This window comes from Pseudoliparis swirei, chromosome 2, assembly GCF_029220125.1.
Source record: "Pseudoliparis swirei isolate HS2019 ecotype Mariana Trench chromosome 2, NWPU_hadal_v1, whole genome shotgun sequence".
Classification (NCBI taxonomy): domain Eukaryota; kingdom Metazoa; phylum Chordata; class Actinopteri; order Perciformes; family Liparidae; genus Pseudoliparis; species Pseudoliparis swirei.
In genome coordinates this window covers 23,403,446-23,418,519 of record NC_079389.1, presented here as the reverse complement: position 1 = coordinate 23,418,519, position 15,074 = coordinate 23,403,446, and the positions used below count along the sequence as shown (strand labels likewise).

Below are 15,074 nucleotides of genomic sequence, written 5' to 3'. Positions count from 1 at the left end.
TGGTTCTGCGTTGAGGCCCTCGGTTCCTACGCAGAGCGGCTGAAAGTCACATTCCTGTTCCACATCGTTTGTTTTCATGATGCAAAAAACTTATTTTTTATTTTTTAGAGTGTCACTTTGTGGAATCTGACCTCTTGTTCATTAGAGGTTTAATCAGTGGTGGCTGGTGGACTTTTATTTTGGTAAAGCAATCCAAACATCCCAGAATGATTCAATGCAAAAAACTATCAAACATATGTTTCTACTTTGTCAATAAATATGTAATATTGATGCCAACTCTGACATAATAAGGACATCTTATTCATACAATTCAGCATATTAATATAAATATATAATACTTTATATAAATACCATATAATGTAAATATACAATATATATATCATACATATATTCTAATAAAATATCAACATCGTATAATATAAATCACATATATAGTATATATATATATGTACATATGTTTATATATAATTTTTATGTATTAAAATATCACCTCAATCCTGTGTATTTTATGAAATATTACTTAATATATTCCATATTTCCAAAAGACTAAATATGGAAAATTTATAAATATTAGAATATGTTTTGTACCCTTTTTTTGTGGCTCAGCCGCCACGGAATTTAAATAATGCTGCACCTGAATCTCTCCTGCATTCAAACATTTGTTTGTTAAATAACAAAAGAAACCAAAAGAGAGACTTCTGCTGTACGTCTCAGTCTTATTAATAAAGCCAGAAGACTTTCTCAGATGTTTATTCAACCACAAAACACCTCACACATTTACAGGGAAACCAGAAGTCTCACGGAGAAGTTCCTGCAAGACTTTCATCAAAAAGAAAAAAGAAAAACACCGATATATTATCTGAGGCTCTGGTTTTGGTGTCAGTGTTGATCTCTGGCGCCCCCTGCTGGTCAGAGTTTGGAGCACTGGATGAGGTTCCTGTTGATCTCGGCCACGTTCCTGCAGCCTGGATCAGAAGAATATGAACACGTGAACACGTGAAGACGTGAACACGTGAACATGGTTCACGAGGACCAGAACAAGAACAGTTTCAGAGCAGCTCTCCTCACCCGACAGCGCCATGGACAGACGGAACTCATCGTGGAGGATCTGCAGCACTTCCCTCAAGCCGTCCTCGCCCTGAAACGTCACACGGGCCCCACAACGGGCCCCACAACGTCACACACACAATGTCACACACACAATGTCACACACACAATGTCACACGGGCCCCACAACGTCACACACACAATGTCACACACACAATGTCACACGGGCCCCACAATGTCACACACACAACGTCACACGGGCCCCACAATGTCACACACACAATGTCACACGGGCCCCACAATGTCACACACACAACGTCACACGGGCCCCACAACGTCACACGGGCCCCACAACGTCACACACACAACCTCACACGGGCCCCACAACGTCACACACACAACGTCACACACGCAACCTCACACGGGCCCCACAACGTCACACGGGCCCCACAACGTCACACACACAACCTCACACGGGCCCCACAACGTCACACACACAACCTCACATACACAACCTCACACACACGTCACACGGGCCCCACAATGTCATACACACAATGTCACACCCACGACCTACAATGCGAGACTCAGTACAACCTGAAACCACCTCTATCCCACTGACACACACACTTACACAAACACACTCACTCATGCACACTCACTGACACACACACACTCATGCACACACACTCACACTCCTTTTGCAAAGTACAGCAAATCAATGTTGATGTTATTTTGTTGATGACTTTCAAAGATAAACTCTTAGCGAGTCCAGAGGGCCTGGATGCTTTTATTTTGAAGGAGACGAGGTGCTGAGGTTATAATCTGTACCTTGTAGGCGAGGCCCCACACTGCCGGCCGGCCAATGAAAACACACTTGGCCCCCAGGGCCAGAGCCTTGAGCACGTCACTTCCTGTCCGGATGCCCCCGTCCAGGTAGACCTCCATCCGGCCCTGCACCGCGTCCACGATCTCCGTCAGGGCGTCGATCTGTCCCACACACACACAAGGTCAACGGCATGTCACCGCAGGCCGCGTTTCACGCTTTTATTGTGAAGGAGGAGACAACATACGCACCTGAACCTAATTTAGCTTTCTAAGACTTGTACAAAGAAAAAGTTTGATATTTCGTAAAAAAGAAGATAGATTTCACTCTCCTAGATATGAAGCTGGAATCAGGAGGTGGCTAGCTTAGCTTAGCATAACTAGAAACGGAGGGAAACAGCTAGCGTGGTTCTGTCCAAAGGGGACACAATAGACCTTGCAGGACCTTAAATTCAACAGTTTGTATCTTGTTCTAAATATTTTATGTATATATATATATATAATATGTATATATATAACATAATATATAATATATATACAGTATATAATATATATATGTATATATATATATATTAGGGCTGTCAATCGATTAAAAAAAAGTAACTAATTAATCGCACATTTTGAAATTCATTAATCGCGATTAAAAGTTTTTTTTCTTTCTTCTTTTTAAAGACCAAACTTCACACAGAGCTGTGTTTTCAAAGAGGCTCCTACATATAAAGTGCCAGCGAGGTATGTAATATTGTGGATGATACATTTTTTCATCAGTGAAACATCCAGATTAGTAAAAAAAAAGTATCTTGAGACCCCATTGGTCCTGTCATCTTTAACATTGAACAACAGCAGAACCAACTGACTGACATTCACATATGTCACGTTAACCCTCTGGAGTCTAGGCTCATGTTGTCGATTTTACAAAAAAATATAAATTCACCTTTTAAAGGCGTTTGCATATGACACATGTCCATGGCTGTGTCTACTACCGGACACTTTACGAAGGACACTGCAATACAGAGCACTGACATCTGTAGTGCACTCGGTGGCTGATGAGTCTGTATCAAATGGAACACTTACGTTAACCACTTGGCGGAAGTGACGGATGCAAATCTGTTCACGGCACCCGCGAAATTAAGCCGGGAGTGACGTAGGCAAATCTGCTTGCGATACCCGCGAAACTTAAACTGACAAAATGAATGCACTTCTTGCCCTCTTTGTGTCCCTTGTTTACCCCTTTCTCCACCCCATGTGGAAACTGCGATACCTCCACCATCGCGGCAGGAGCCTCCGTGGTCGACCGCTTGTGCTACCGTCGCCATCTCGTCCGCCATTGTTTTAGAAATGAAATGAAAAGCTGGCGAAAGGGCTCCTCCTCTTCCGCTACGAAGCCAAGATGGCGCCCGTTTAGTAGTGCTAATGAGCCTCCCCTGTGTGGTGGGAGGTCCTTTGTGATATACTGAGTGTTCATTGGTTGTTTTTTTCGCAAAATGTTGACAGACAAACGGATTGACCAATCACGGTGAAGGTTTCGTGTGACGAGTTCTTTCCGCGCCGCGTCCCCCGACACGTGGATCGGAGGAAGGAGCGGAGGAGGAAACCCGACTGATTCATCCAGGAGTTTAAACTGATTTCTGCTCCGTATTTTCGCGGAGAAATAATTGTTTTAAAAACGGAAACAGTGTTAAACCGTACTGCCGCGGCTTGACACTCAGAGGAGTGAAAAAAACTTCAACGAACACCGGAAGTAAACAAAGTTGCATTAATTGCGTTAAAATATTTTAGTGCGTTAACGCGGCCAAATTAATCGCATAGATTAACGCGTTAAAGCTGACAGCCCTAATATATATATGTGTAAGTATATTGATATCAGGTGGTCCGTGAGCACCGTGGCCGGGCCCCCGTCCAGCTGCCGGCCCCCGTGGTTGGACACGATGATGCCCTGCACGCCGTGCTCCACGGCCAGCTCGGCGTCCTCCTTGGTGAGGATCCCCTTGATGATGATTGGCAGCTGGGTGATGGACTGCAGCCAATGGATGTCCTTCCAGCTGATGGACGGGTCCAAGGTGTTGGACGGGATCCCGTAGTCCTCCGCGGCGGCCTGCGGGTCACATGGCGCCGGGTGTCACACGCGTTGTTACATTGTATCGTTAATAAAGGAATATTATAGACAACAATAAAGACATGCAGCTGTATGGAGGGATGCTGTGTGTACACATATATGTTGTTTACTCTTCTAACTGCACTCACACCGGTTGTTTACTCTTTTAACACAACGCCCATTTCCTCTCATTTCTTCTCTATTTCCTTTCCATTTCCTCTCCATTCCTCCATTTCCTCTCCATCTCCTCTCTACTTCCTCTCCACTTCCTCTCCATTTACTTTCCACTTCCTCACCATTTCTACTCTATTTCCTCTCCACTGTCAATTTATTATCCACTTCCCGTCCATTTCCTCTTCTCTTCCTCTCCACTTCCTGTCCGTTGAGTTACCTGCGGCAGGCCCTCAAAGTTCTTGAGCTTGAGGTGCGGCGGCAGCCGGAAGCGGTTGCGTATGTCGTCGCGCCGCTTCCCGGTGAACGGCACGTCCACGGTGAGCACCAGCGCCCGGTAGCCCAGCGCCTCCACCCGCCGCACCATCTGCTCCGACAGCTCGCGGTCGCGGTACACGTAGAGCTGGAACCAGCGGTAGCCGCCGGGCGCCGCCGCCACGATCTCCTCCACCGAGCAGGTGGAGTAGGTGCTGCTGATGTAGCAGGTGTTGAGCGCTTCGGTGGCTGCGGGAGGAGGAAGGGGAGGAGTTACCGCTCCGGTTACCGAAAGGCGGAGGTTGAATGTGGGAGGCGGCCTCGGACCCTCACCCCTCGCCGTGGCCACCTCCCCCTCGTGCCAGGCCAGGCAGTGGAAGGCCGTGGGCGCGACGCCCACCGGGAAGCCGATCTCCGCGCCCTGCACCGTGGTGCGCGTGTCGCTCACCGACACGTCGCGCAGCACGCGAGGCCGCAGGCGGATCCTGGAGGAGGAGACGAGCGTTTAAAAACCACGGCAACCGGACCTCGGACCGCCGAACCCCCCGCAGTACCTCTTGTAGGCCAGCAGGTTGTCGTCCCGGGTGCAGCACTCGTCCGCCCCGGCGGCGTAGTAGTCCCAGGTGGCCTTGGACAGGTGCTCCTTGGCGTACTGCTCGAAGTCCGTCAGGCACACCAACGCCATCGCTGCACAGCGACCTCCCTCTCTGTGAGGGGAGAGAGAGTAAAGAGAGGCACACACACACACACACACACACACACACACACACACACACACACACAAGTCATCTGAGAACTGGATGTGCCGCTTTGCACAAACAGCTGCAGGCTGCAACACCTACAGCTCAATCTGTCATACCCCCCCCCCCCCCCCTCACACACACACACTCGCGCACACACACACACTTACACACTCACACACATCCTTGTTTTTAAACAAACACGATATAAACTGTTGTTTTTAGGTGCTAGAGGCATATTGTGTCACCACGCTAGCTGTTCCCCTCCGTTTCTAGTCTTTATGCTAAGCTAAGCTAACCGTCATAGATAGCATGAGCAGGTTCAGGTAGTTAGACTATCTTTCAAAATAAAAGCCTGAGGTGCGGATTGCGGTAACTGTACAGTATATATATATGTGTGTGTATATATATATATATATATATATACACACACATATATATATACACACATATATATAATATTATATATACTGTATATGCATGTATATAATATATATATACACACATATATATATATCCGCACATATATATATATATAATTATATATACTGTATATGCATGTATATAATATATATATATTTTATACATATATATATACTGTATATATGTATATACAGTATACATATATACAGTATATATATACATATATGTGTAAATACAGTATTCATATATATATGTATATACATATATATATATATATTTAAAAATATATATATATATGTAGTCATAAGTTCTAATATCATGAAGTAAGGAAAGGAAGTAAGGGAGGACGCCGAAGGTGTCCACGGTGTTTATTTGAACCAACAGAGCAGCCGCTGCCTTCAGGTGAGTTTGACTTCCCTCTTTCATAATAAATAGTAAATAAAACCCTAAACAATAACCGCTGGAGGCGTGTTGAGTGTTAACTACACACACAACGTTTGAGCTGCCTCATAAAACATGAACACCAAAATATATATATTTATAACTTGTTTGAAACAAATGAGTCCATGAGTGTTTGACGTCTTTTGGACATTTCTTCTGAGTTTGTTCTTTCATAACTTTTAAACTGTGACACACACGTCTAAACTTACTCTTTATTAAAACACAAACTTTATTAAAACAGCCCTTACGGTTGAGGATACACTCGTTTTATTCTGATAGTCAAACCTTTGCAATTCTTGGTGAAAAAGTGTCTTGAATATGTTTTCACTTTAATTTCTGAATTTAAAAAATCTTTTAGATTAATTTACAAAAACGTAATGTGATGAATGTGATTTTGTTTCAATGTAAATAATTAATAATAACTTTAGGTCTGTGTGAACTTCTGTTATAAAGTTATGAAGATGTGTGGACGCTGAGTAATAACCGCATACCTTCATTAAGTTATCAATAGAAAAATACTACACAGTTTCATGAAATAATTATAATTTGTACACAATATATAAACATTTAAATAATGTAAATAATGTAAAGCTTGAGGTATGTTAGTGATTATTGATTATATATTCTAAATACATTAGTTTACAGTGAAGAGGAAGATGAAGACTTACCGATTACAAATGTTCATTCTCTCCTCATCACCTGGAACACAAACAGGAAGTTCATCACGGATACTACCGGTACTACAGTAGTACTACTACTATACTACCGGTACTACAGTACTATAGTAGTACTACTACTATACTACCGGTACTACAGTACTATAGTACTACAGTAGTATACTACCGGTACTACAGTAGTACTACTACTATACTACCGGTACTACAGTACTACAGTAGTACTACTACTATACTACCGGTACTACAGTACTATAGTACTACAGTAGTATACTACCGGTACTACAGTACTACAGTAGTACTACTACTATACTACCGGTACTACAGTACTATAGTACTACAGTAGTATACTACCAGTACTACAGTACTACAGTAGTACTACTACTATACTACCGGTACTACAGTACTATAGTACTACAGTCGTATACTACCAGTCCTACAGTACTACAGTAGTACTACTACTATACTACCGGTACTACAGTACTACAGTGGTACTAAACTACCAGTACTTCATATATACTGATGACGTGTACTGTAGTACATATACTACATGTACTACAGAACATGTACTACATGTACTGTCGTACGTGTCTTGTAGTAGTGCACACCAGCCGTGGCCACTAGAGGGCGCTGCAACACTGAAGGAAAGTCGGTCCTCGAAGCTTCAACAGGAAGCAGGCAAACTCAGCTGTCACGTGACGTCAGGGTCGCTATGGAGGAACTGTCAATAACCGCTGACCTCACGCCTGGTGCTAGGCAACGCAGGTTACGCTACAACGAGAAGTCGTCCAGTTAACCCACAGCGGGTTTGATTTGATGTAAAAACAACAAGAAATACACCCAAACAATATGAACAATAAATCTGAAGTAGAATAAAACCAGGATGGAAGTTAATGACCAGAACAAGAAAAACAAGATGTAAAAAATACACAATATCTGAAATATATATGTAAATAAATATGTTTAAAAAACTGTTTAAAAAATCTGTATAGAAGAATATTATTAGAAAAAACTATATAAAATACCTTCAATACATCTGGATTGAAATAAAATTGTATAGAAGAACATTTTAAAGAGAAATTGAATAAATGCTTTAAAATATGTAAAATAATTCAGAATTTAAATCAACGCCAAACAGAAGAACATTATCAAGAAAAAGGAATAAATACTTTGAAACATATGTTATATCTGAATTAAAATGAGAGAAAATTAATAAATAATATTTAAATATGCACAATATATCTGGATTGAAATGAAAGTTATATAGAATAATAAATACTTTCATACATTTTAATAAAGCATTACAGAAGAGCATTACCAAATATAATTCCTATAAAACATATGTATCTGAATTAAAATGATAGAAAATACATAAATAATATAACAATATGTACAATATATATCTAGATTAGAATAAAAGCTGTTTAGAAGAATATTCTTAGAACAGGAACACAATAATATAAAATTGGTTGAAACGAAAGTTGTAGAGAAGAAAATATCAAAAGTTGTTTCATAAATGCTATAAAAAAAAGAAGCCATACAGAAGATATTACCAAACTAAAGACTTTAAGAGTATATCTGAATTAAAATGCAGCCTGTATAGAAGAAAATCACCTTTAAAATATATTTTAAAAATATACAAAAACTTGTTTGAGGTCAAACATTTAAGTTTTACTATATTTCTATAATTATAAAAAAAATAAGTCAAATAATATTTGTACTCTCACATGTATAACTCTCCTTTTAAACACACTAAAGATTTATATTTAGTATAACTGACGGCAGATGTGTTGGTTTTGTTTGTGTGTGATGAAGAATGAATGCAGGAGCATTGTCCAGGTGGGCTTCTAGAACCTGTGTGTGTGTGTGTGTGTGTGAGTATGTTTGTGTGTGTGCTCGTATGTGTGTGTGCTCGTGTGTGTGCTCGTATGTGTGTGTGCTCGTGTGTGTGTGAGTATGTGTGTGTGCTCGTGTGTGTGTGTGTGTGTGCGTGTGTGTGTGTGTGTGTGTGAGGCAGCTGAACGAGGTGAAGCTGCCCCAGCTGATGTCGAGGTCCTCTGATGGTGGACGGCCTGTGAGGAAGACTCTGGTCTCTAAACGGAGGACGTGCTGTCTTACCTTCACCTGAGCGCCGTGTCCCTTCAGCCTTCACCTGGCGGGTCCTCTCTCATCTGACGGGGTCATGTCAGAGGGCAGTCCGGCCCCCCTCGCCCCTCCCCCTGCCCCGTCACTGTGGGAGGCTCCGCCCACAACACCAGCTAACCCTGTCATCAGCAATCTGAACCTTGGTCTCTCTGTCTCTCTCTCTCTGTTTCTCTCTCTCTCTCTTTCCCTCTCTGTCTCTCTCTCTCTGTGTCTCTCTCTCTCTCTCTCTGTCTCTCTTTCCCTCTCTCTCGCTCTCTCTGTCTCTCTCTCTCTGTCGCTCTCCCTCTCTCTCTGCCAAAAAAAGTTCAACCTGTTTGTCAAAACTACAGACGCTTCTCCCCCCTTCCTTCCTTTCCTCCTTTCCTCCTTTCCTTTCCTCGTCTCCTCTGTCAAACATTTGTGGCCCTTTGTCTTGATATTCACGAATGTCTTTGAGCCTTTTTTGTTTTTTTTGTCGACGACAAAACAACTGTGTGTCCATGTGTGCGTGTGTGTATCCCTGTTTGTGTGCATGTGTGCGTGCATGTGTGTCCATGTGAGTGTGCGTGCGTGTGTCTGTATATGTGTGAGTGTACATGTGTGCGTGTGCATGTGTGTGTACATGTGAGTGTGCATGTGTGTGTGCATGTGTGTGTGCATGTGAGTGTGCATGTGGGTGTGTGCATGTGAGTGTACACACATTTATTCCCCACTTCCTCTCCATTTCCTCTCAATTTCTTCTCCACTTCCACTTCTACTTCCACTTCTGGACTAAAGGAGCTAAACAGGCTAAAGAGATTAAAGGAGTTAAATGAGCTAAATTAGCTAAATTAGCTAAAGGGACTAAAGGAGCTAAAAGGAGTAAAGAGATTAAAAGAGCTAAAGGGACTAAAGGCTCTTTGCCTCCGCCAGAGACTAAATAGACAAACTGCAGAGTCCACACACACACACACACAAACATACACACACACATTCACATTACATTACATTGTGTATTTATTAAAGCTGCTAAATGTAACATTAAAGCTCTCTGCTGTTGAAGATGTTTCTCAGCCATCAAACGTCAGTTATTAATGATTTGAGAAGAAGGAGAAGGGAGCTCCAGTTCCCGGAGCCTCGTTTGTTGGACTCTACGCTCCCGGAATAGATGTTTCTTTTATCGTGTTGTTGTGTTTGTGAAAACCCTGGAAGACAAACGTGTGATCACGAGAGCTAAATAAATACTAGTGACTTCACTTCACACTCCATGAAACCCAAATGAATGATTACGCTGTGCTAATCACAAGCTTTTAAAAGACCAAGAGGTTCTCTCCCTATTTAAATATCATTAAAGCAGATTTTGAATTAGAGTTTTAACAATCAGAGTTTCTGTTCACATTGGATATAATAAGCACAAATTCATAATTTAGCTAAGTATTCTGCGGACCCCCTTGACAGAGTGCCACGGGTCCCCGAGGGTCCCCAGGCCTCACTTAGAGAACCCGATGTTTATGATTTTTGCCGTTTTTTTAATTAGTAGCAAATATAAACTTTTAAACCTTTTGAAAATGACGACCAAAAGCAATTATTATTGAATTGTGAGTTATTCTCATGTAGAGTGGTATATTTTTAATGAAGTTACATTCTGTAAACACATTAAAATGCGAGTTGTCGCTTGAAAACGACTATTTCTAAAAAGTTCAAAACCTCAACAAGAAAGTAACGTGAATGCATTTATCTTTTGTTCTGTGAATTTTATTGAAGTTTTCGTCGACATCTTGACAATAAAAATACACCAGATTCCTTGTAAAAAGTTTTTAGTTTATTGGTCGTGGAATCGATGTGAAATATGAACCATTGGCTGGTTTCACGAGTAAACATCGTACAGCACATGTTTAAGAGCTTTTAGAAACGTCTGTGTTTATCGCTCACAAGTAAACGTACCAATAGAAACTACTCGCTTCAGCAGCCTAAGCCCCGCCCACTCAAGCAAACTCAACTCGTAGTCTTTCCTTTTTGAGAGTGTAGGTTTTGTTTTGAGAGCAAAGATTTTTGATTTGCTGCAGCAGTATAAAGTTTCATGAGCGAAACTAACAACTAATTTACTTATAAACCAAAAAATTGCCCTCAAACGCTTTTTTCTGCTTGTTTGCGTAATAAAGACACAACTCTGCCGTCATCAAGAGGCGAACACTTCGGGGTGTGTGAGCGTCGCGTGGCGGCTGAGTGATGGGCGTCAAGAGCCTTTGATGTTGGGAGACCTGTGACTCAGTCACGCCATCTTCACACTCCATGATTGGATCCATGCGGCGGGCTGAAGAGTTCCTCGTGAGGAGGGCGGCGCCTTCCTCCCCGCGGCGCGCCTGAAGCCGCCGCGACGGCTGGGAACTCATCCGGGAGTTCATGAAGACGTTTAACTTTCACTTTGGTCTCCATGCCGCACGTTAACGCCATTTACTCCTCCTCCTCCTCCTCCTTTTCTGTGGTAAATGTCAAGAGTGTTCTCTTTATTGATGTGTCCAGAGATTGTTTTGAGGCCCGTCCTGTGAAGTTATCCCCGATGTGTTCGACTGAGTCATCGTTTTAAGGGTTACATGGACGTGACGTGAAGTCAGTCGTTTAACGCTCGAAACACTTTTATGTTTTTCTCTTGACGAAAGGTTTCCTCACAGCTTCAACCAAACGGAAACTCAAGCCTGACTTGAGCTTTTAACTGGTCCTGAACCAGTCTGCGCCAGAACCAACACTACCACTTTAGTCCACAGGGGGCGCTATAACCAACACTACCACTTTTGTCCACAGGTGGCGCCAGAACCGACAATACCACTTTAGTCCACAGGGGGCGACAGCACCAACACTACCACTTTAGTCCACAGGGGGCGCCAGAACCAACACTACCACTTTAGTCCACAGGGGGTGCCAGAACCAACACTACCACTTTAGTCCACAGGGGGCAGCAGAACCAACACTACCACTTTAGTCCACAGGGGGCGTCAGAACCAACACTACCACTTTAGTCCACAGGGGGCAGCAGAACCAACACTACCACTTTAGTCCACAGGGGGCGCCAGAACCAATACTACCACTTTAGTCCACAGGGGGCAGCAGAACCAACACTACCACTTTAGTCCACAGGGGGCACCAGAACCAACACTACCACTTTAGTCCACAGGAGGCGCCAGAACCAATACTACCACTTTAGTCCACAGGGGGCACCAGAACCAACACAACGTACAAGTTACTTGTCGTTTCAGTGTGAATTGTTTTTATCACATAATACTTGTGTCCAAAGAATGTGTTTTATTATTTTGACAGCTAAAGTCTGTAAATATCATGATTTCTATAATACTTTATCCTGCTTTGAACAAGTTAGCATTTTTAAAAATTAATAATGTATTTCCTCCTACATTAACCTTCTGACCCTAAATGCTCGTAAATGTGTGAAGTCGTTACTCTGCGGTACCGACACTGGGATAGTTAGTTTTAGTTTTATCCATTTCGAGGAAGACTCTGATTCCAGGCGGTTCTCCCGTCGCCCCGGAGCTGTTCCCCGTTACCACGCAATCGGGGCTTTAAGGAGCAGCGGTTTGACGGACTCCATATCTGTTTCTCAAATCTGCAGCAGGAAAGTCAAAACAGTCGGCGGTTCTTTGTGTTGTCACAGTTCACTGTCGTCTCCCATTAACACGCACTGGTATCTCGAGGGCCGTCCACTGGTTATCTAGACGCAGCATCAGAACCTGCAGAAACGTGAGTGTGATACTCCATAGTCTTCTTCTTCTCCCTCTTCTTCCTCTCCTCTGATCAAGTGTCTCCGCCAGTCGAAGGATGACATATCAGCGCCCCGTAAACGTCAATGTGGATCTGCGAGACATCTGATCAGGAGGACCGGATGAGGACCAGATCTGTTGGAGACTCGCCGGTCACGGCTCAGCTCCGGCTTGACGAGCTTTCATTCCTCCCGTCAGAGAGATCCTCGTTCTGCCTTTTCAGATTCTAAATGTCAGCAAGAAATCTCGAGTTCTGATTTAAGTTATACAAAAGGATGAGGAAAAGATCGTAAAATATGTAGTTATGTTGAGGAAAAGATCGTGAAATACGTAGTTATGTTAAGGAAAAGATCGTGAAATACGTAGTTATGTTAAGGAAATGATCATGAAATACGTAGTTATGTTGAGGAAAAGATCGTGAAATACGTAGTTATGTTGAGGAAAAGATCGTGAAATACGTAGTTATGTTAAGGAAAAGATCGTGAAATACGTAGTTATGTTGAGGAAAAGATCGTGAAATACGTAGTTATGTTAAGGAAATGATCATGAAATACGTAGTTATGTTGAGGAAAAGATCGTGAGACACTTAGTTGGGTTTAGGAAAAGATTGTTAATTTTTTTTAGGTTTAGGAAAAGATTGTATAAAACGTAGTTAGGTTTAGGAAAAGATCTCCGGAAAATACTTAGTTAGCTCTACGAAAGGATCGTGAATACTTATTTAGGTTCATTAAAAGATTGGGGAAAATAGTTAGTCAGGTTTAGGAAAAGATCGTGGGAAACTTAGTTAGGTTTAGGAAAAGATCGTGGAAAACTTAGTTGGGTCAAGGAAAAGATCGTGAAATACTAGTTAGCTATAGGAAAAGATCGTGAATACTTATTTAGGTTCATGAAAAGATCGTGAAAAATACTTAGTTAGCTCTAGGAAAAGATTGTGAATACTTATTTAGGTTCATGAAAAGATCGTTAAAAATACTTAGTTGTGGATTACCTACAATTTGATTTCGTGGCATATTTTAGCATTATACTCAAAGTTCTAGCGACAAATGCTTGAAAATACGTCACCGCCATAACTTACAAATATATATAAAATCTTGATCACATCCTGGCCACACGTCCTGTGTGAGGTCGACCCGTCTCGAGTCGTCTCGTATCGTATTCACGCCGAGGCGCTGACGTCAGGCCAGATGACAGATGTCTCACATGTCAAACTGTTGGAAGTGTCTCTCCTTCTGTCTCCAGACGAGACAACGTTATCATCCGACTCGCGGATCGGACGTGAAGTCGCCGCCGAACGCCACGTTAGCGCCGCGTGGGCGCGGCGGAGGACGGCCGCCGGCCAGAGACCGCCGGCGTGTCTGCTGGTGTCGATCTGTCTCTCTCTCTCTTTCTGCAGAATAAGCAAATAATGTTCCATAATAAAAAATGAAAAGAAAGCGTTTGAAGTTTCCTTCCCTGCGTCCTCGAGCCTGAACTCTTTTACTGGGGCGAATACTTGAACCCGACTCGAGGACACAAAGACTTCACCACATAAAAAATAAAAAGACACATAAAAGTCCTGGTGCGCTGCTCTTCCACTTCACAAACCGTAATAAATACTCTGGAAGGATTCTTTGTGATCATTGCACGCTTTCTTCTGATTTAATGCCTCCATGAAATAAGAATGGGATGAGAATACTCTCCAGCTTTCTTCTCTTTTTTTCCCCCCCGAAGGCTTTTCATGTGTCCTCGGGCCTCATTTGGAGAAACTTCACGTCCAATCAGTGGCCTCTGGAACGTGAATCCACTGTGACATCTCGGAGTAATCAGCTCCCCCGTTCCCTTCGTGCAGATTATGCAAATCATGGACGTAACAACCCGACCAATTTCAATCAATCCCGACTCCCGACTCGGTGCTGACGCACTTTGTTCGGTCTTTTCGCTCTCAAGGGGAGGAAGAGGTCGCTATATATATATATATATATATATATGTCTAAGTATATATACAGCATACATGTAAACTATAGATATATGTAGTTTTAATATATGTGGTTGCTCTTCTCTCCACGTCTTCTCTCGGAGGAGAATAGGAACACGCTTATAAAACCTGCAGACAGCTGATACGCGAAGTCCTATAGATTTATACCGTTTAGCTCGGAAACAACGTCGCCTGGGATTTAAAGAGCAACAAAAATAAATATATTGTTATTCCTTAAGTTAAAGCAAAGGTCAGGGATCTTTTCCTGGTCGGGTTAGTGTAGAATAAGGTTGTCTCTCTGGATGGATGGGAAGCTGCTTCGGGACCCTAACAGTCTCAAAGAAGAACCTCCAGGCCAAGATCTGGAGCTGTTCTGGTAAGTTTGTGGTATTTTAGTTGGAGATTATTTGTATTAAAATATTATTTGTGTTTATATTATCGTCTCTTTCCACTTTCCACCTCTCTGGGCGTTCCAGCAGAGCGGCGCTCACATCTATTACAAAGTTGCGTAACGCCAAAAAAGCTAATTATCCATTGACGTAAAAAAAGCCCAAACCCGAAAAAACGGAGCAGATG

The 15,074-nt window shown here is 42.6% G+C and overlaps 1 protein-coding gene across 2 annotated transcripts; it reads right to left on the bottom strand.

Annotated features, from left to right (window-relative positions):
* Positions 1 to 734: 734 nt before the first annotated feature.
* hao2 (hydroxyacid oxidase 2 (long chain)) lies at positions 735 to 8,822 on the bottom strand. 2 transcript variants are annotated; one of them, XM_056430498.1, is made up of 9 exons: positions 8,790 to 8,822; positions 6,666 to 6,696; positions 4,948 to 5,100; positions 4,727 to 4,878; positions 4,359 to 4,642; positions 3,755 to 3,967; positions 1,879 to 2,037; positions 1,069 to 1,138; positions 735 to 965 (listed from the first exon to the last, which is right to left on the bottom strand). In XM_056430498.1, exons 2-9 carry the CDS (start codon positions 6,680 to 6,682, stop codon positions 910 to 912), a joined length of 1,104 nt encoding a protein of 367 aa, XP_056286473.1. In that variant the 5' UTR covers positions 6,683 to 6,696; positions 8,790 to 8,822; the 3' UTR covers positions 735 to 909. The 2 variants fall into 2 exon arrangements, with proteins under 2 accessions (XP_056286473.1, XP_056286483.1); XM_056430508.1 differs by lacking the exon at positions 8,790 to 8,822 and adding an exon at positions 7,259 to 7,521.
* Between the last annotated feature and the right edge of the window lie 6,252 nt (positions 8,823 to 15,074).

Excerpts from the sequence above, each read along its gene's own strand:
- hao2 (XM_056430498.1), bottom strand. Across the intron at positions 4,879-4,947 it reads AACCTGCTGGCCTACAAGAG|GATCCGCCTGCGGCCTCGCG; the intron begins GTACTGCGGGGG and ends CTCCTCCTCCAG. Across the intron at positions 4,643-4,726 it reads GGAGGTGGCCACGGCGAGGG|CCACCGAAGCGCTCAACACC; the intron begins GTGAGGGTCCGA and ends CTCCTCCCGCAG.